Source organism: Nicotiana tomentosiformis, chromosome 6 (assembly GCF_000390325.3).
Source record: "Nicotiana tomentosiformis chromosome 6, ASM39032v3, whole genome shotgun sequence".
NCBI lineage: Eukaryota > Viridiplantae > Streptophyta > Magnoliopsida > Solanales > Solanaceae > Nicotiana > Nicotiana tomentosiformis.
The window spans coordinates 126,654,086-126,677,029 of record NC_090817.1 but is presented as its reverse complement, the minus strand read 5'-3'; the positions used below and the strand labels follow the sequence as shown (position 1 = coordinate 126,677,029).

At 33.8% G+C, this 22,944-nt stretch overlaps 1 protein-coding gene and 1 long non-coding RNA gene across 2 annotated transcripts; one reads left to right on the top strand and one right to left on the bottom strand.

Moving 5' to 3' along the window:
* Window positions 1–12,317: 12,317 nt before the first annotated feature.
* LOC108948795 (uncharacterized) lies at window positions 12,318–14,343 on the top strand. The gene is made up of 2 exons (XR_011409196.1): window positions 12,318–12,456; window positions 13,972–14,343. It is a non-coding gene; the product is annotated as an uncharacterized lncRNA (long non-coding RNA).
* Window positions 14,344–15,886: 1,543 nt separating this feature from the next.
* LOC104117840 (alanine aminotransferase 2-like) lies at window positions 15,887–21,919 on the bottom strand. The gene is made up of 15 exons (XM_009628959.4): window positions 21,572–21,919; window positions 20,857–20,907; window positions 20,622–20,672; window positions 20,321–20,386; window positions 20,182–20,243; window positions 18,762–18,840; window positions 18,569–18,673; window positions 18,357–18,467; window positions 17,966–18,103; window positions 17,685–17,759; window positions 17,368–17,488; window positions 17,082–17,236; window positions 16,923–16,997; window positions 16,480–16,683; window positions 15,887–16,271 (listed from the first exon to the last, which is right to left on the bottom strand). Exons 1-15 carry the CDS (start codon window positions 21,791–21,793, stop codon window positions 16,155–16,157), a joined length of 1,632 nt encoding a protein of 543 aa, XP_009627254.1. The 5' UTR covers window positions 21,794–21,919; the 3' UTR covers window positions 15,887–16,154.
* Between the last annotated feature and the right edge of the window lie 1,025 nt (window positions 21,920–22,944).

Sequence of the window (22,944 nt, the reverse complement as noted above, 5' to 3'; positions counted from 1 at the left end):
TGACACGGCATCACCCTTCGTGCTTTTACCCTCACAAATGGCAGGAAACACCCTTCGTGCTTTTACACTCACAAATGAAACGGCAATACCCTTTGTGCTTTTACACTCATAAATGGAACGGCAACACCCTTCGTACTTTTACACTTACAAATGGCACGGCAACACCCTTCGTGCTGTTACACTCTTCCTTACCATGAAAATAATAATATAAATTCGAAAGAGTATTTAAATGCAGGGATATACACTTATCAATCAATTCAATACCAAAATACCGACTTCACCTTCCAAAATATTCAACAATAAGTAAATGAATAATAATTTCCCGAATAATGATCAAATAACCAATAATAAACTTAAGCAGGAATATCTTAATTAAATAGACAATTATTCACAATAAACAAATTTCACTTGCATGCTTTGACTCAACCACAACGCATAAGTACTCGTCACCTCATATATACATTGTACCTGCACATTAAATCATGTAGCAAATAGACAAATAAGTCCTACTCCCTCAAGTCAAGGTTAACCACGACACTTACCTCGCTTTGCAACTAAATTCAAGAATTCAATATACCTTTGCCTCACGAATTCGTGTCTGAAATACTCAAATCTAGTCATAAATAATTCAATATACTCAATATAAATCGTAGGAATTAATTCCATATGAATTTACTAATTTTTCGGATTAAAATTCGAAATTCATCTCAAAAATTGGTAGTGGGGCCCACGTCTCGAATCTCAGAAAAACTTATGAAATTCGAATACACGTTTCGAGACAAGTCCAACCATACAAAAATTACCAAATTCCGATGTTAAATGGATCTTCAAATCTTAATTTTTTATTTTTGGAAAGTTTTACAAAAAAATTCAATTTCTTGCATCTAATTCCGAAATAAAGGATGAATATAGACATGGATTCATGAAATATAATCACTTTTAGTTATAAAACACTTACCCACTTCAAAGTCGTGAAAATCTCCTTCGAAATCGCCCAACTCCGAGACTTAAAACTCAAAAATGAGTAAAAATGTCAACTTCCGAATTTATGGGTTCTGCCCAGTGATTACTTAATCGCGATCGCGAAGCTCTACTTTGCTGCCCCAGAAATTTACTCTACGCGAACGCGTAAAACACCACGTGAACACGATTCTTTGACTATCAGATATACGCGATCGCAAACGATCTTACGCGTTCGCGATGAGTAAAGCGCGTGGCTCAGCTTTAGCCTCCTTAACTCTACGCGAACGCGACCTTGGCCACGCGTTCGCGAAGCACCACTTCGCACCCCTACGCGATCGCGTCCTCAAATTCGCGAACGTGAAGAACAACTTTAGCTGGCCTCTCAGATTGCCTTACGTGATCGCGGGATCTCCCCCGCGAACGCGATGAAGAAAAATTCTGCAACAAAACACCAAAATATCTGCTATCTTCCTTAAATCCAAAATGGCCCGTTGAGCATCCAAAACTCACCCGAGCCCTCGGGGCTCCAAATCAAACATGCACACAAGTCCAAAAATCTCATACGAACTCGCTCGCGCGATCAAAATACCAATTTAACACCTAGAATTACGAATCAGACACCAAACTTCTATTTTCACAACTAACGTCCGAATCACGTCAAATCAACTTCGTTTCTCACCAAATTTGACAGACAAGTCATAAATGATATAACGGACCTATAAAAATTTTCAGAACTCGAATCCGACCCTAATATTAATAAAAGTCAATTTGTGGTCAAACTTTGAAATCTTTAAGCCTTTAGGTTTCTAGTTTCCGTTAAATTGCCATAACTTGAGTTAGGGACCTCCAAATAAATTTCTGGGCATATACTCAAGTCTCAAACACGATACGGACCTACCGGAACTGTCAAAACACTTATCCGGGTCCGTTTGCTCAAAATATTGACCAAAGTCAACTCAGTTGAGTTTTAAGGCTCTATTTTACATTTTAATCCATTTTTCACATAAATATTTTCCGAAAAATTATACGGACTGCGCACGCAAGTCGAAGAATGATGAATAGTACTTTTCAAGGTCTCAGAACACAGAAATAATTATTAAATTTAAAGATGACCTTTTGGGTCATCACAGTTATCTCTTTGTTCACTTAGGGAACACTGGCGACATCTTATTTCTCGATAGTTTGGCCAATTATATTCATATGTTGTTGTGATGTATTTGTATGCTTTTGTGAATGTCTTATCTTCTCCCATGTCGTTCTGTATATTTTTCTGGTTCGTGCCATAGGTTTTTGTAAATCCCACTTCAGCATAGACCCTTTCACCGAGGGTTTTAAGTGCCTATTTATATGAAGGATTAGTTTTATCTCTCTTGCATATTGCTGTTTTATTGTTTGTTCGTCCTACTATGACTATTCGTTAATACTGGCTTGACTCTCTTAATAATTGACTTTTCAGAGTAAAATTTACTTTTTCCTTAGCTTTGTGCTTTCGAGTCAGAGCTCTAGGGAATGAATGCATCATGAGTGGCAAACTTTAAGCATCCATGCTTTACAAATGATATTGTTTGTGCATTATGGCCAACCTCAAGGACGTATATTGAACAATATAATGTTGGCTTATAGAAGTTTGTTTTGATATAAGCTTGAAGTGATTTTAGTCACTTCCTTGGTTAACTTTTTTCCCTAATGTAAAAAATACACAGGTTATAATCTAGAACACTTTTTCCTAAAAGATATACCAAAGATTTTTACTTGGTGGTGCTACAAGATTGGAACATTTATCACCAGGATTTTGCTGTGACAATAGCTCAGTGAAGCTGTTTGACGGCCATCAGTTGTATTGGTTCATGAAGGATCACACCAGATAAAATACTACATTCAAGTAGCTACAACTAAAGTTATGCCTTCTTTTCTGGCTGTGAACTTGTGGAGCTTCAGAAAAGTTTGGATATTTACTATTCCAGAGGAGCTCAACTATTTTCAGTAATGCTTAATGAAATTGTAAAAAAATAGTGTAATTGTTAATGGGGCAAGTCCCTAGGTTGTAATCATATAAGAAAAATGTTTACAACTTTCAATATAATGATCATATCTTTCCGTGCTTTGTATTATAGTTGATATATCACAATTTGGAGAGTTTGATAGACAAATTTCTAATATTGTGGTTTTATATCTTTAAACTCTCGCTTCCACCAAGTTTAGCTAGCCCTTTGCTATGATTAATCTTTATTTAGTTGCTTGTCTATTACCCACAAGAAAAATAATAATTTTAGTACAATATTAACGCGTTCTGTCATATTGGTAATTTCCTTGTTTTACCTGCACCTTGAGCTTTGTTTGTGAGGAGAAAGTAAAAAAGAAATACTCGAAAGGGGTAAATGGAGGGAAAATAAAAGGCCCTTCTTTCATTTTGTTTGGTTTGAAGGATTGCCAGGAAGAAAAGGAAATTATATTGTGCTTTCTGTCATTCGAGAAGTAAAGCAACTTAACACTCCATTAAAAAAGGAGAATAAAGTTTTCAATATTTTTCTCTGATTTCCCTTGCCTTCCCTAATTTTCAGAAGAAGAAAAAATAAACTTTTGTTCAATAAACCTTTTGCGCTTCTTAGGTTTTTCTTTTAAAAAAATCAACTAAATTTCAAATATCTAAAAAGTGCAAGGATTAAAATCATCATACGTATAAACAATTATTGCACGTTGGGGACTTTCATGCAAGTAATTAACTCAGTCATCAATATGTATTTCTCTCTTCAACTACACATTACCCATATTAAATTTAATAGAAGTACGCTACGCAACAAGGGTCATAGGTGGTCTCTGGTTCTAGTCTTGGACATAGAATTACATTTATATATATATATATATATATATATATATATATATATATATATATATATATATAAAATTAGGAAGCGCTAGCTTTATCTCCGACCATAAGACTTGCTGACGCAAATCTGTATTTATTCAGGCCCCAGTACGGGACGCCAAGTGAGATACGAAAAAAATTAATAGCAGTACCTAGGGCGGAGCCAGCCTTATTGCTATGGGTTTGGCAGAATTCAGTAACTTTGATTCAAATCGTGTATTTATGTTAAAATTTATTGAATACGTATAAATAGTTTATTTAAAACCTAGTAAATAAAAAGAGTTACGACTCATAACTTATGAACTATAAACCCTAGCTCCGACTTTGAGCAGTATCAGTACTACAGCATATTATCGACTATGAGTATGTGAATGTAACTCGATTTTTAGAACACGACATTGGCTCACCGCGCTGCCTGTAATCCTCCGACAGGAGTGTAGTTTCACAACACCGTCCACCCTCTCGACGTTGCTGCATCAAAGATGCTAGCATTTTCTTAGTGTAAATCTCAATCTTTTTCATTTCATCTAGGTATATCTGCCTATTCCTACAGTCCACACTGCAGAAGCCCAGCTCACCCCTGCATTTTATTCAATATCAAAATTTAACAATACTATTTGGGGGGGGGGGGGGGGGGGATAACGTATTGCTAATCGTTTTTTTACTACCTATACATACCTGTACATGTACACTTCTTTGTCAAGGCTAAGAATTTTGTTGCAGAAGAAACAAGATTTGAGAAAGCAATCGTAGTGAAGAGAAGTACGGGCATTTGAGAAAGCTAGGAATTGACTATGTTCTACTTCATTCAATTTTGCAAAGCCCATTTGATGGTAGAAGAAGCTAGAAGTAAAATTAGAATCAATGGAAAAGAAGTTCGGTAGAACAAACTAATTAATTAGATGAGAGAAGAGCCTGCAGCCAGGTGAAGGTTATGAGGTGGAGAGGTGTTGGATATTTATTGGCACAAAAAAAGGGAGATATGTACATATACAACGTGCTTCTGATGGAATTGTCCTCATTTTTGATTTTTCTAATGTTTACCTACCTTCTCCTTTCATATTAATTATGGCCTCCACGTAGGACGGCAAAATGTAAATAAATCACTCTCCTCGTCTACTTTTACTTGCCACAATAGACTTATGAAATAATAAAAGTACACATTTTACCATCGTAATAATGATAATATTTTGAGAAATCTTGTGAAATAATTTGTGAAATGAATAATTAATAATAAGGGTAAAACAAGAAAAAAATATGATATTCTCTTGATTTGCTAAAATTAACAAGTAAAAATATATTTTTAGTATAGTAAACAAGTAAAAGTAAATGGAGAAAGTACTAGCTTTCGTTTTCACTATATTTTATTATAGTAAACAAGTAAAAGTAAATGGAAGAAGTACTAGCTTTTGTTTCCATTTGGTTTTCGTATTTAAACTTGGATATTGTGCTTGTTAGGGCCTAGAGGTGTACAAATCGAACCGGAAACCGTACCAAATCGAAATGTCAAACCAAATCGATTAAAAAATCCGATTAGATTTGGTTTGATTTGTTTTGGTATTGATCAAGAAAACCCGAACCAGACCGACATATAAATATATAATTTTTATATATACTGTTAAGACTTTTCGTAGAATGTTTTTTAAAAAATATCTAGAAATATTTGCGATTCTCTTATGGGAGGAAATATTTGGTTAAATATGAAGTGCTCTATTTTTATTAACTTTAAATAACGGGTTATATGATCACTTTCTTATCAAGTGTTAGTGAAATGCGTCAATTTCTTTGTTCTTCCATATTCATATGTCAAGATCTATTAAATTTTTATATATTTTTCGAATTTGAAGTGGTATTTCGATAATTTAAAATTAAATAGAACATATCATTATATATGTATCATATATTAAATTTAGTTAACCTTGAAAGTGTACATCAACGAAAAATTACGGTCACACGTCTAAAAAATAACTATCACATGTTACTAAGAAAATTCTCCCATAAGAATATGTTAATAGATCATATATTTTTTTTTTCTAATTTTTACTAAACATATATTTATGTAACGACCCGACTTGTTAAGGTCCGGAGCAGCTTTGTGATTTGTATTATGACTTGCGTGTATGGTCGAGTTTGATTTTCGGATTATTCATGATTAAATTTAAAGAACAATTCTTATTTTTGAAGCTTAAATGAAAAGAGTTGACCAGAGTTTGACTTTTGAGCAAACGACTCTGAATAGGGTTTTGATGATGTCAATAGCTTCGAATGGTGATTTCGGACCTAGGCGTATGTCCGGATTTAGATTTGGAAGTCTGTAGGACAATTTGATGCATTTTGGCGAAAGTTAAAAAATGGAAGATTTTTAGAAAGTTTGACCGGGAGTTGACTTTATTGATATCGATGTCGAAATTCAATTCCGGAAATTGAAACAGTTCCATTATGTCATTTAGGACTAGTGTGCAAAATTTTGGGTTATTCCGGATTGATTTGATATGTTTCAGCACAAATTATATAATTTGGAAATATAATAAACTCAAAAGTTTGATTCAAGGTGCGATTCATAGTTTTGGTATTGTTTGATGTGATTTGAAGCATCGACTAAGTTCGTATCGTATTTTAGGGCTTGTTGGTAATTTGGTTGGGGGCCTCGGGTGTGTTTCGAGTGTGTGTCAGATCATTTTGGGCTACTTTGGATACAGATTTTCTTATGTCTAGTGTTGCTCTTCGCGTTCGCAAAGAAGGATTTGGCTTCTGGGATTTTGTTCTTAACGTTCGCGACAAGACTCTCGTGTTCGCGAAGGAAATCATGTTGTTCGTCACCCGACTTCGGAAGCTTATATCTTGCAATCTATAAGGAATTTGGAGATGATCAAAAAATGAAAGTTGTATCCCTTTGTGTCTAGTTTTCAGAAACTTAAACCGTTTAGAATTTGCAATTGTGTACAAAAAGTTATGGTAGATACACTGCAGGCTATTTGGAAAGAGTTTGGAAATCGTGAAGAAGAAATTTTCTGTTGCACATGGCTAACTTTGGAAGCTTATATAATGATGAAAACATGAAAGTTGTAGCTCTTGATATCTAGTTTTTAGAAAGTCAAACCTTTTGTCATTTGGAGTTTCGTAAAAAGAGTTATGACCATTCTACTAGAGGATGTCGGGGAAGGGTTTCGAAATGGCTGTTGAGAAATTTGTTCATTGCGAACGCGAGAGGAGGGTCGAGAACGCGAAGAACAAACCCCTGGGCAGTAGAATAAAGTCCAAAAATGAGACTTCGTCTCATTCTTCAATTTTTGGATGAAGGAAGCAAGGGTGAGGCGATTCGAGATCTTGTGAAGGAAAATATTAGAGTAAGAATTCCTAACTCGAATTTTGGTTAAAATACATGAATCTATTATTATTTTTATCATGAAATTAGTGAATTGGGTGGAATTTTATTGGGTTGTTGTTGTTATTGTTGATGATGATCATGAAATTAGTGAATTGGGTTGAAAATGGTAGAAATTTTCTATACCTTAAATTGAGGATTTGGAGGTCGATTCGTTATCGGAATTTGATAAAATTTGTATGGTTGAACTCGTATCGGAATGGTTGAACCCCTTAGGTATTGAGTCTTATGTGAAAATTTTGTAATTGAAAACCATGTACGCGAGGTGACGAGTACGTACTTAGTTTATATGTGCAAATTATATTGGTTGAAATTCGTAGACGCCCTTATGTAAAAATTGTTGTAACATAGTAAATCCTTGTTTGTTGAATTTGTTTTTCTATGATAATTGGTGTGATTTTCATCTTAATTTTTATGTGAATCCCGTATTTTTGTTGAGTTGATATTTCCTAGAGATAATTTTATTATGGATTATTCATTTGCAAATAATTTATTAAATAAATTTAAAAGGAGGCATTAATCTATTTGCCAAAATTTTGTATTAAAGAAGGCGTTGTTCCTTGATGAATTACTTTCCAATTCATGTTGTTGAAATTGGTATTGAGTTATAAAGTAAATCATATTGAGGCAAAGTGTTAAATTGTGAAATATTATTTTGTTGAGTTGTTCACTCTCAGATATTTTTGTTAAGATTTTGTGCACATTATGGTCGAGTCATGGGCTCCTTATTGTGAAAAATAATGTATTGTTGATTTTTATGACAAGTTGTGATATTTGAGCACTTGATGTGCAATTTGTAATATGCTGTAATATTTGAGCACTTGAGGTGCAATTTATGATATGTTTTGATATTTGAGCACTTGATGTGTAATTTATAATATGTTATGATATTTGAGAACTTGAGGTGCAAGTTGTGTTATGCTGTGATAATCGGGCACTTGAGGTGCGAATTGTGATATATTGTGATATTGATACGCATGGTCTGGGTGTTGAAATACATGCGGTGAGATAAGGGGGCTTGAAACGCGTGGCTAGTAGGGGAACTACTAGAAGCCATGCGGTGTAATAAGGGTGGCTAAAACGCGGGATGTTATTTCGAAAAAAATAATTTTAAAAACTAAATGTGAAGGCTCCCGCGGTGATATAAGGAAAGATAGAAATTTATTTATGATTTGGGACTACGAGGCGGTACCTCGGGAGTGCCCTTTGTTGAAATTTATTTATGATTTGGGACTATGAGGTGGTACCTCGGAAGTGCCCTTTGTTGATATTTCTCTATGGCTCCACTTGCCTTTGGTTATTTTATTTTTTCCATGATATGTTTATTCTTGTGTTCTTCTGTGATGTATTTTATTATGTGTTTTGTATTCCTTGTTGTATTGTGTTGGTTTTGACCCAAACGAGAAATTAAAAAATTATCGGGTTTGAGTTGGGGATTTATTATGTGTTTTGTATTCCTTGTTGTATTGTATTCCTGGGGATTTATGTTTCTGGTTTTTACTGATTTTCGAGGTTTAAGTTGTTTCGAATAAAAGAAATTACTATTATGTTTTAATTTAATAAATTTTACATCCAAATCGGTAGCTATCGGATGCTTCATTTTAATTGAAATGTCATTTTCTTCAGCCAAACGAGTTCAAAAATAAACTCATTTCTTTGTTGATTTCTTACTTAGTTTAAAAATTATAAACTTATTTTATTAAAAATAAATTGATCTTGCGGATCTTATATACATTGATATTTTTGTACGTGAGTTGTCTGTGCGGTTGTAATAGAAATATGGGCACTATGTGCCGTGAAAATATAAAAGTGGGCTGAGACCCGTATTTTATGATTATGAAATGAGGTGTCACAGAGTGACTTTTATTTGAAAGAATTATACTTGAAGAATATTTATTTGAAGGAATTATATTCGAAAGATTTTTATTTAAAAAACTTATAAGTAAAAGATTTATATTTAAAAGACCTAATTAATTAGTTGTACTTGTGTTCCTTATTCGTTTGAGCAATATTTGTGGTGTTTTTGTTGCCTTGTTGTTCATATCCATGATTGATCTTTGTTGCTGTCACTGCTACTTGTTTTCTATTATCCCTCTATATTACTATATTGCACAGATTATTTGACTAGTGAGTATCTTGACTGTGCCTCGTCACTACTTCACTGATGTTAGTCTTGATACTTACTGGGTACCGACTATGGTGTACTCATACTACACCTCTGCACATTTTTGAACAGAGCCAGGTATTGGAAATATCGGATTTGGACAAAGATTAGAGTGTGATCGCAAGGATTCAAGGTAGGGTTGCTTGGTCGTCGCAGTCCCTTGGAGTCTTTCTATTTTTATTGTATTGTCCACTCTTATTCGAATAATATTGTATATTCAATCCTTAGGATCACTGCATGTACTCAGTTAGAGTTCGTGACTCAGTATTACTAGTCTTGGGAGGTTTTCTATATTTGTATCCGCTTTTGGTTTTGACACTTGTATTAAATTATATGTTTAAAAAAAATGGCTCGAATTGTAATTGTAATCAGCTTACCTAGTCTTAGAGACTAAGTGCCATCACGACGTCTGTGGTGAGATTTTGGGCCATGACAATTTACTTATCAAAATTTTAATAAAGTAAGATTGAAATAATATTCATGTAACAAAAAAATTCGAAAAATCCGACAAAGCCAAACTAATCCAAACCGATATAACTGGTTTGGTTTTGACAAAAATCGAACCAACTCGGTCCATATACACCCCTAGTGCTTGCATCGCGAGAATATCAGTAACTAGCTTACAATGCAATTAACCCAAACGAGAAATTAAAAAATTATTTTTATGTTATTTCTGAATTTGTTAGTTTTATTTTAAATTAAAATTTTGAAGATTCTATGTTCTTATTCACATAAAAAGATAGTACTTAAAATCATGTCATATAGAGTAGAATAAAGGAAATATTTACAGTCAAACTCCCCTTTAATAGTTATAACTAGGGGTGTACAAAGAAAATTGATAAACCGTACCAAACCGATAATTTGAGTCAAACCGGAAAAACAAAATCTGATGTGATTTGGTTTGGTATTGAAAAATAAAATATGATCATAATTTGTTTGGTTTGGTTTTAACTAAAAAAAGTCAAACCGAAGCCAAACCAACCCGATAATACATTTATATAATTTTTAAAAATATTTTATACATATAAATGTTTATTGTAATATAATTTATAAATATTTCTTAAACTTTTTCAAGTTTAGACTTAACACTCTTGAATGGTAAATAAATTTTATAGCTCATAAATGTAATAACTCAAACAAAGTTCAAATCAATACTAATGCTAACAAAAGAAATCCAATTCAATACTAGGAGCGACGATAGTGTTGGATAATTATTTTAGTTTTACATTGGTTTATAATGAAAATGCATAACTTAGTTTATCTTTTTCTTTAGTGCTTAATTATGTAATTAATGTTAGTACTTATTAGCTATATTTATTTTAGCATGACCTACATAGTATTTTTAGATTATGTTAATTTTTATTATGGCTTATTAATTAGCAATATTTATTTTATGTAATTTTATTATTTTATCTTTATTATTAAATATTTTAGTATAATGCTATGACTTATCTCATATTATTGTGTTAGTTTATTGGAAAACATATTATATAGATGTATTTTACTAGGATTTAAGAAATATTTGGAGCACAAAATTACATATTTTATGCTATGAAACCTTTACCGGGAAAAAACCCAAAAACCCGAAAAAATCCAAAAAAACCCGAAAAACCGAGATTGAAAAATCCGATTTTGTTGGTTTGGTTTGGTTTGGTTTATAAATTTAAAAACACGACAACATTGGCTTGGTTTGATAATTGAAAATTCCGAACCAACACCCATAGTTATAACAACCAAGTTTCTTGGAACCAATATTTCATGTTATGTTATAATATTTGTTCTTTATAATAGCATTTCATTAGTAGGTAAAAATATCCAAAACAAATGAGAATATGGTTAATGTACAATATGGGATCTTTAGTTAGTGGAATGACTGGAGTCCACACGAGGGATTGTTGATGAAAGTAGAGGAAGCGTGTTACACGTTATGATTAATCACTTCTCATCTATTAATTGTTGAATATGACTGATGAGCAGTATTAGTCAAGCTTTTCAAACAAGGAGAGAGCTAATATAATACCAGCAAACCAATCTGAATTTAACATAACATAACATATTGCTACCTATAAACACTATCCACAATCCAAGAAATTTATTTTTCTTTTCCTATTTTTTTGTTTGACAACCTTTCCCTGAGACTACTAGCAATTAGGATCAAGGGTAAATCAGTTCTAAAAAAAAAAGGGGAACTGGGAAATTCATGTCAGTATTATAATTTTCAATTTTCATGTGACTATCTCGACAAGAATAAAACTTAGTATGATGCCCCAAACAAAGTCTTCAATCCCAAAATTGGTATAAATCCAAAGTTGAATTTTTGGAGATCAGATCAACAGAATGTAGAAGGTGGGGGTGGGGGTGGGGGTGGGGGGTGGGGGAGGGGGATCATCAATCATCATACGATAGAACTATATCGGAAATTAAGGATAGGATCATATATAGGAGCATCAATTGATGCCCTTCATATCGAATAAGAGCAATATTCTTACCGCAATAAAAAGTTCACTCAAATTGTAAGTGGAATGCCCCATACATGTATCGAAACATTTCTCAAAGTTTTCCTTAATTGAATATTATGTATATATAAAAATAAATTACTCTGCTTATTCCCTTTTATAAGACACAAATCACAATTACTAGATTAATTTTGTTTCAAAAATAAATAATCATGTTCAAGATTCTATATCATCACATATTCGATACTCCAAAATCTTCATCCTTTCTAGGACGAAGTTATAATTAATTAATCCCTCATTTACGTAACCATCAACTATTAGAAGTTCTCCCATTTTCTCAGAATCTTATAGTTTGCTTTCCAACTCATTTCTCTCTCTCTCGAATCTCAGATTTTCCAAGTTCTACTATGCTACTAATTCTTCTTGACTCCTGTCTCCTGCCTTGCCTATATATATATATATATATATATATATAGCTTTCATTTAACCCTCAAGTCCTTAACTCAACTTAAAAAACATATTGGTTAACATACAAACATATTGTCAATCTATAACGCATCTTGAAATTCTTCATCATGCCTAGGGTTCCGTTCAGCAGCTTTAATCTCCTTCTTCATCTCAGGTTAGATATCAAACTACCTTCCCTACCACGCCTTTTTTTTTTTTGAATGTTTATTCTCACAAGAACATGTGAAAACTATTACATTGCTTGATCTTGTTTGGATAGGTTACCTAGATATCGTATTGTTAATTTAAGTACAAGATTTATTTTGATTGTTACTTAAATTATATTGTATCGTATTATGTATTAAAACCCGTCGTTACGTAACAACGAAAAGTACCACTTTATGTGACGATCGATTTGATTTTCCTCTTATCTTGCCCCTTCATTATTATTAAATAATTCTATTTTAGCATTTTCCAAGATATAATAATTCTAACTCGTATCTTACTTTTTCTTTGTAAAATTGCAAGTTTATTCTTCATATTATTGGTGTATAATATCATGAAACTAGGGGTGTCAATGGTTCGGTTCGGCCGATTATTTTATAAAATTTGTACCATACTATTTTTTCGATTATTCTATTATGTGTAACCAAAATTAGTTTTTCCGAAACTGCCCCAATCATGTCGGTTTCTCTTCGGTATCAGTACGGCTCGGTTAATTTCCAGTTATTTTTTTAGTGTCATATAAAAGTCACTAGTAGAAGTAGAATGCAACAACCTGCCTACTTTTATAGGGCTTCACAAAACTCTCTATACATTTTTACTGTTTAAAAAGTGATGAATTAAGAAAACATGAAAGATGGTCAGAGTATAGATCCATCAACTATTCTATAGTAGTGTAAAAGAAACATAGAAAAGACAAAGAGTATGAACCAAGCTTGGACTCGAGAATAAAGTGTATAGAAGATTAAATATTCAAAAGATAAGCTTAAATCATACGAAAGGAAACATATTCAATTCATTATAGTTTGCTACTCATAATTGCTAGAATACCTTGTGTCTTTCTAGTGAATATGTTGAAAATAATTTAATTTCAATGAGTAGCATAATAGGTCAGGGAATTAGAATTTTGAGTTTAGCTGTTGGCTTGTAACCGTTTTCATAACTCCAAGGCCCAAGGAAAAATGTAATACTTTATTATTTTTAAACTTAATAAATAAATATATTTTTCACATCTAAATTTATTCGGTACGATTCGGTAGTTTTTCGGTTTATTTTCATAAAATAATAAACCTACCCTAATTATCGATACAGTTATAAATTTATATTAAAACCTACGGTTTTATTAAAAGAAACCTGAAAATCGGTTCGGTTCGGTCGGTTTTTAAATATCAATTGACACCCCTACATGAAACGACAACAAACAATAGAATATATCCAAAAATTATATACATCAAAACAATACAGTACAATACAATACAATAAGATATGATACAATATAAAACGATACATATCAACCATCCGAACAAAAAGTTATATATTTTGAAAATAATTTAACTTTAAGTTTCTCAATTTATAGTCATATAAATGTCATGACATGTTTTAAATCACAAGTTTAACAAATCTATTTTATGGAAACTTAAACATGAATGGAAGAGTGGAGTAGTTAGCTATTTTTTTGTTGGTGCAGGAGAGGATACAAAGTAGCAGCGGAGAATATAGAAGGACGGCCTGCTACTTCCAATATTAGGAAGGTGGCCGAGTCTTCTTCTTCTTCTTCTTCAAACAATATTGAGAAAAGCGTAGGGAAGGAGATATTTTGGATGAGAGATCCCAAGACTGGAAACTGGATCCCAGAAACACATTTCAATGACATCGATGCGGCGGAGCTACGACAGAAGTTTCTATCCTCCAATAGAAAATTCACAATGCCAAAGGCATAGCGCAGCCTCCATATTTATATAAGTAGTATATTCTAAGGTTTCTCCTAATATATGTTGTATTTATAGCCTTAGCTTTCCTCCAACTTTGCTTGAAATAATAGAATAAAAAAGTTTGTCCATTATTATGAGGGTTAGCTTTGTTGTTTGGATGTTCCAATTCATGTATTATATTGCTAATACTTCGCATTGCTATTTCATATTTTATTCCATATAAAATAATACATGTAAATATTTTTTATGAGGATAACTAATGTTGGATTTGGTACGAGTATTATACTACCTTGTACTCTAAACAAGCAGGACTTACGGTTTTTTATGATGGACATTTAATTAAATCATACTTTAGAAGCTCTTTTACATTATATAAAATTAAAGCCTTAATTAAGTGCGTCTTTTCTTCAGTTTATAACAATGTTAATACAAGGACAAAATTTCTCTCTTTGATTAATACCATTACCGACCAAAATAATCCCAATTGAATACCAACCAATATTATATAGAACTCGAATGATTGATGAAAAAACAACACAATAGTTTGAACTAATAAACCTCTCGAATTATGTGTTTGAAGAAGTTGACATTGTAATAAATATGGTACTATACCTTCATAGAACTGGAAAATGTGAATGTGGCACAGGTGCCTGAGATGTGCGCTTTTCCTCCTCCAACTCGAAGAATAGTGATGTCTGATGCTGCTTGGAGCTTGTCTTTTTAGAACTCAGTTTTTCAAACTATGCAGCTAGCAGGGTGGCAGAAACGAGGACCTTCATCATATCCTTCACATGTGATCTCTCCCTTCTCATCTCTATAACAAACTACTGATCTTCGAATTGAGGGGCAATATATATATAACACGAAAGAAAAAGACCGAAACTTTAACAGATTGGTATGGCTTGGAGTAAAACCTTAAGCTTTATGTTGGAAACTGAAGATGATTAAAAGTAGTTGTGATTGTATTATTGTTGATTGAGATATTGCTACTGCTTGCATGCACCAAGAGTCTGTGGGCAGGCTTTTCCCTTTCGGACGAAGATGAATTCAGAGTAAGTGTAGGAGCTGAAAGAAAGTATCTAACACCCATTGATCCTAATGCCAAAATTTGGAGCGGAAAGAAAGAGAGGAGAATCCTTTTATGTCTTTCTCCTACACTACTGCAGTGGAGCTTCAAATAATAAGTTGTATAGAAAATATTAAGCTAAATATGGTTCTGGGGCCGATGGGTTCAGCTTATCTTTTAACTGTTGATGTTGGTGATGACTGATCGATCATCTGGTCAGCTGATAGCACTATTTTTCTGTTTGATTAGTTTGCGTGTGGGTCTCTCAATAATACAATTTATATGGAGATATGGTATATAACCTCTCATTCGCCACACTTTTCTAGCTAGGAACAAAACAAAAAGAAGTTTTAAAGTCGCTCAATAATACAATTGTTTGAATACGGCATGTGTTGAGTTAAAGTGGAAAGTACAAAACCCAAGTGTCTCTAATTTTACATCAGCTGTGAATGTTAGATCAGGCCTCTTCGTTGTTCCTTTTACATCCATTATCTTGTAGTAGAGTCTGGAGTTTGTTAATGAACTGAATCCATTATTTTATGTTTTAGATATGATATAATTGTGATGGTCTGAGAAGTTGCTGCACTAGTTACATGATCAATGTATTGCACAAATCACATTTATATTTCCACTGCACGTCTGGGCTTGGGATAAATTAACAGGCTACAGTTTGAGCTGAAGCTTATACGCTTCAACTACGAGGAAGGGCGAATCCGAAATAGAAAATGACAAACAATCCCCAAAATTTGGGACATTAAAGTCCTGACAGTTCGACTATATTAAGTAGAGGCCAAACAAAAACATCCGCAGACAAGAGCCAATCTGTGCTTATTCAAAATTCTCTATGATTAGGATTCGCTAGGAGCAGATTTCTTAGCCGCGAAATTCATTCATGAACTTCTCATGGAATTCGGTAAGACGGGATACAATAGCTGGTATCTTCTCTTCTTGTGGTAATATTGTGCACCTAAAATGCCAGGTTCCAGGAACCTATACAGAAGCAACAACCAATTCAGTGCAAGAGAGACAAACATGTACAGGATAATCAGAAATGCTTGCTTTTTCTCTGATGACATTTTAACCATTCAAGTGAACAGTTCATGCAAGTTTACTGAAAATGGTCGGAGACTATTACCAAAGGCTATCAATATTAATAATGGCATTGACTAGATGGCAAAGCTACAAATGTAACAATTACCTGACGAAATCCAGAGCCTGGAACAACAACGATTCCAGTGGCATTAAGGAGGCGTCGAGCATAAAAGGCATCTGGTGCAGTTTTAGCTGCTTCTGCTGCTTTTATTGCTTTATCGGGCAAGTTAATACGTGGAAAGAGATACATAGCCCCTTCTGCTCTATTGCATGTCACTCCTTCCAAACTATTTAATGCATCTTCTAGTGTCTGATGGTATCATTAAAAGAGGGGCAAAAAAGACGAGACAAAAAGAAGATTTAACAAGTTGACAGATATAAACTCAAAAGATGAAGCTAAAATATGAACTCTATAGGAGCAAATTTCAGACATCATTTTTTGCCTGCTATATTAAGCACTTCTTATGTTCAGGTTCAGTTTCTCGTACTTCAAATGAACTAGCTAATTATATAATAGCATCAATATCCTATATGTAAGTTCTCGCTAACCTTTGCACGTCTTGCCAAGGAAGAGAGTATTCCTTCTTTCTCAGCAGAAAAAGACTCATATGATTCATCTCCCACCTGCATGTACCCATGCTCTCTGCATAAACCTTTTCCTCCGGGAATATGCAAGGCAACACATTATTAGGAAATAGCAATACTAACCTTTGGGGGACTCATGACGAGGCTTGCAAGTATCTGACCAGAGATATTGGAACACAGATTGACAGACGACAGTTTGTATATCTGTTCCCTCACTTCAGGGCTAAAACCAGTGACCTCCATGTAACCTCCTCGCTTTCCACACTCTCCATAGAATCCTAAAGTCGCCAAGGTAAATGAAAATATTAGAATAAAATTATTTGCATTTGGAAGAATAGAACCCCTATCCCCTCTTAAACCACTCCGATGCACCACCCAAAGAAATGACAAGGTAAAGGGAAATATGTACCTTTTGACACGGACTGGAAAGACACTAAAGATATATCCTTTTCACCATATCCCATAGAGCGGGAAATTTTTTTAAATGAGTGGAATTTCTTGTCAGGCACGTAAACATTTTCTTGATAGACCTGTATGAGTTCCACAAATTATGAAAGAGAATTACAACAGTGAAGTCTAATACAACCCCAGATTGCTTAGAAATGCAAAATCTGATAGTGATACATCAAAAAACAAGTTCAGAGTCACTGCTAAACAAGCTGCTGACAGAAGCAAAAGAATTTGTCATATCAAGCATAGAAGAATTTAAGAGGATAATTAACTCACTTCATCAGCCAGAAGGACAAGGCCTTCCCTCTTGCAGAACTCTACAATTTCCCGTTGATTGGCCTCACCAAGAACCTATAGTTATGCATAGAAAAATATTCATACCACATGAAATGGTTAAATAGGGGTTTTATTTCTATTTTTTCTTTTTTAACCTTTTTTTAAAATTTAAAACTAACCATATTCCATGGCAGCAGTCTCTTGTCAGAGATGTATATTATGTTCCTATTTCTGAAGAAAAATCATAAATGAGCCATCCAAAATCTCTATTAAAAGCCTACCTGCCCAGTAGGGTTGCCTGGATTGATCACAACCAAAGCCCTAACATCAATACCCTTGGATTTTGCAGTTTTCAGCTGTTGCTCAAGTTCTGAGATCTCAAGCCCCCATCCTGTTTGTTCATCAAGATAATAAGGAACCTACAAAACCAGATGATATGCAAATATTAAGAACTTCTCAAAGGATTACCTTTCAAGAATCAAATAAAGGGTCTTTGAAGAATAAGGTGATCAGAGTAATGCATGCACTAGTGGTACTTTCAAGGAAAGCTCTCATAAGAGCGGTCAAACACGGCATTCAGTAACATTTGTATAGACATTAATCTTCAGTTTCATTTTCAGCCAACTAAACAACTAGCACAAATCAATTTTATTTTGAAGCAATGGTACATACAAGAGTTCCACCATGGAGGGCAATTGAAGCAGAGTAAAGAGGATACTGGGGAATGGGACAGAGAATTCCATCATTCTCTGACCTGATGAGCAGCTGCATCATCATGTGAACCTGAAAAAAGGGAAAGAACCAACATTACCAACTACGTGAGATTTGCTACAAGCTACTTTCCTCAAAGCTGTGAAAATGACAAGGATATAAATATAACTTACCGCTGGGCTTGCACCATCAGTCAAGAAAAGATCATTTGGATCCGCAGGGAAGCCATCACGAGCTTCAATACCAGAAGCGATTGTATCGCGTAATCCTTTGATACCCTATTTAGGAAACAAAAATAAAAAGCTTTCTATTATCGGCCCTATACAACACTCTGGAAAACAGGAACAAGCTCGACAAGATAGTCACCTGACTGTGGCTGTATGCACCAGTTGCTCTCCCAGGAATTTGGTCAAGGATCTGGAAAGCTCGTTCTATGGCATCCGCACTACAAAAGAAAAGAAAGAATGAAGGACAGCAATTGCAATTTCTCAGAGTTCACAACAAGTTGAATATTTTATATTGAAGAGGTCTCCTCTTTCTAACAAATGGTAGCACAGCATAACCGAATACTTCTCAGAACAAAAAATCGTGTCAAGATATTGCTGAACCAGAAGGAGACTTAAAGTTGATGAAGAATTCTTCTTTACACTTTTTCTCACTAGTAAACAGGTTTTAAAAAGTGAAGCCATAAGGTAAGACATTTTGTTTCTCGTTAGGCGATGTATCTATCCCTCGAGGCATGGGGCTTTAGAATTTTCAATATTATATAAATAAAATAATATATGGAAATAATTCAAACGATGAACATCTTTAGGACTTGCAAAAAGTAGAAAAAGCTGATAGCGAATAAAAGAACCGAAAACTGTGGATGTTTCCAATGAAAACAAAAACAGGACAGATCAATACAGAAGCAAGTTATTGCATAAAATATTGCATTTCAGTGCCACTCCAAATACACCCACAAACATCCCCCAAGACACCAAATAAGTTGTAGTTTTGAAGTTGAATCCTTAAACCAAAAGACTTAGACATCAATCATTTCTAATACTTAGAAATAATAAGTATAAGTGATCTTATAAAACTCGGCCAATACATCTTGGGCTACATCCTAAGTTATGAAGCGTGATCCTGGAGGAACTTGCACTCTGCACATGTCCCACACAGCATTTTATCAATATCGCATCTTGAGGCTTCCATCACTCATATCTTGCAAAAGACTGATGGTGACTACGAATAAGAGGCAAACAGGGAATTCCTATTTAGTATGCATCTAAAGAAGGAACACTTGACTGGAAATAGATGTGGTTGAGCGCTATAAAAACATTAGAACAAACAGTTTCTCTCCAAGCCTTTCCTTTAGCTGCCTCAAGTAAACAGTTCTCAGTAGTATTTCTTTTCTTTTTTGATGAAGTTCTCAATAGTATTCCATTGAATATTGGTTGCTCCTATTCATTGAAATAGCTCATTTTTTCTTTACTTGCATAGACTTCAAAACAAAGACTTGTTTTTATGAGTTTGACATTTGAATAAGAATTAAAAAGACAGCCACCGCATGTTGAATCAACTCCTGGATATTATTGGCTAAACAACAAAATAGAAGAACAGGTGCTGACTCATGTCAATAGCGGGATCTATAATCATATCATCTTCTAAGCGTACAGGGAATAGACTAATGACATGGAAATTTGCTGATAAACTCATGTTACAGAAGCCAGTTATATATGGATATTAGGTGCATATTTTATTCCATTCAACTAAAAGATGCAGTGGCCGACAAACTCCATACCTGAACAGACCTTGTGTTTCACTTTTGTCTAAAATGGCTGGATGGTCGCACAATGCAAGGACCTAACATAAAAAGTCAGCCTTACAAATCGCCGATTATGTCTAATAAGTTTTGAAAAAATATGAGTAATCTTGCCCACCTCTCTAAAGAAAGTGATAGGCTGCTGAGCCAGTGATTGAGGATTTCCAATATTGCAGTATAAGATCTGCACGTAATCAGAGGAACGATAACAGAATAAATTAGAAACTTAAAGAGGTTCTAGGTGGTGCCTAGTTCAGGTCATCAACTTATGACCTACGTGGAGCTTTGCAAGAATAGTTCTATTGAAGATCTATTCCCGAGACTGACATCAATTACAAAAAATGGGTGAAGTGTTTATAAAGCATGGATTGTTAAATCAAAAATGGAAAGAAGAAAACCAAGTTTACAAGAGTGAGTACCTCATCAAAGGGATGAGAACCTGGATTCTCCTTGATTTCTTGCTGCAATTTCTGCATCAAAAAGAAAAATGAAACAGGCCTCTCTGAACATATACAAGTTCTTCAAAATTATGAAATTCAGCAGATCCAAATAATAATGGCTCAATCAACAGAAGTCTCAAACATAGATTCCATATACAGTTTACAGGAATCAACAAACAAAAGCCATAGCCAGTAAACCAAGTAAAAAGACTACCTGAGCAAGTGTGACAATCTCTCCACGGACAGCATACTCACAGTTCAAAACCTGAACCCAACAAAATGGACCATAAAATTAGTCAAGTAATGTAAATTCAAGACAAAAACTCGAAATAAGGTCTTTGAGAAAACTGGCAAAACCGCAGCATTTAAGTCGAGGTAGAAAGCGTCAAATCAGATGATGAATGCAACAATGTATCAATTAACTCTCCAATAAAGACTCAGTACTCTCTATTGATTTTCGCATCAGCACTTACCAATTCCAAAGAATGAAGACTCAAAAGATCCTATTTTTGGCAACAGATTAAATTGGAATAGAACTAGTACAATTTCTTTTTGGAAAAGGTACAAATTTAACCAACATTTGACCGTTTAAAAAAAAAAGTAATCTAATGCAATAATGGAGAGCCGCGGAAAGCAGAAGCAATAATTACGCCTCAATTACAAACAGTTGGGTCGTCTATATAAATCCTCAATATCCATTTCTCCATTTAAACTCGTTCCGTTACAACACAAAGAGCCATGAAAACCGCTCAACAAATACTATACTAGGTTGGTAAAAACCCAGAACGAACAATAGTATAATTTATTTATTACCAATAGCGAGGAGGCAAATTCAATTAACAGAAGAAAAAAATCGGCGAAACAGTAGAAAAGATTACATCTTTTAGATGCAAGAAAGCAGAAAAAATTAAAATTAAAATTTCGATTACCTTGGGGTTAAGGGTGTCTAGAGTGACAGGTGTGGATGAATAATCGGAAGCCATTGAATCAGGAGAAGGAGAAGAAGGCTGAAGAGTGGACAAGAAACGAAACGCAGCAGGTAATGGGGAAGTAAGAGGAGGAGAAGAAGAACAAATAGAAGTAGTAGTTCTAGTTCTGGTTACAGTACTGGTGATGAGATTTCTAGCTCTGTGGGTTACGAATCTCCGCATTGTGAAATCTGGTAACGATTATAAAGAAGAATGAGGAAAGAGGGCAAGGGTTAGAGTGGTCAAGATTCAAAAAGCAAGTGCGTTTGACTTGTTGCCCACGTCTCCAAGAAGACAATTCCAATGTGCTTTTTCTGTCAAGTTAGGCTTGGTCACTGTAACCAATTTATATCTCAAAAGTCAAATCTTACGATTTATATTTCCTCGAATATAGAGTAAGCTGTTTTAGGTTTCGGCTGTTTCTAAAAATAAGGTGAAAAAAGATTTGGTTTATTCTTTTTTTTTTCAAGACTTAAACCTTAAAAAAAACACCTTAAAGCTGTTGAAATTGGTATTTGTCTCCCATGATGGCTTACCCTTTATGTGATTACAAAATTTAAAAAAGAAATAACAATTTTTTTCTTCAGTGTTCTTCCTTGTTTTATATAGTTTCAAGCTCTGTTCAATTATTTTCCAGATTGCTAATGCCATTGTCAACACAGCTCATCGAGGCTTATATCTAATAAGATTACTCTTGCCTTTACTCTATTTTCAATCATTATTTACAACTATTGATTTCTTTGTTCAAATTTTGGATCGAACTGATTGTTAGAGGCCTTAAAATATAAATTTAATTATTTCTTCCAAAAATAGATTTTGGGTCAAATACTTGTGGCATTAAATTTGTTATAACATTTATGTAGTTACAAAAGATTTATATTAAAGATAAAATAAAAGTGTAAAGTTAATTTTTTTTAAATTTAAAAATATACTAATAAAATTGGGACGGACTAAAAAATGTGCCACATAAATTACAATAAAATAATTGTTGAAGTACTTCGTGGACTTCATCACGTTCTCCACAAATAACAAAATCATTTTTGTCATTTTTGTTCTTCAGAGAAAAGTATACAAATGACTTTTCATCCTATAGAAAGTTCGTTTTCTTTCCCTTTCCTATTGTTCTTTTGCACACTTAACTCAGCGTTGAGTTTTACGTATAATAGAAGTAATGTCCCTAAATTGGTGCTGTTGCTTTTAAAGAATTTGACCCACATGACAAATGCCTTCATGGGAGGTTTTAGACCTCCATAGCTTTTTATAATATTGAAATTAATAAAGTTTTTTTTTTTAGATTTCTTATATATAAAAATGAATCGTCATTTGTAAAAAAA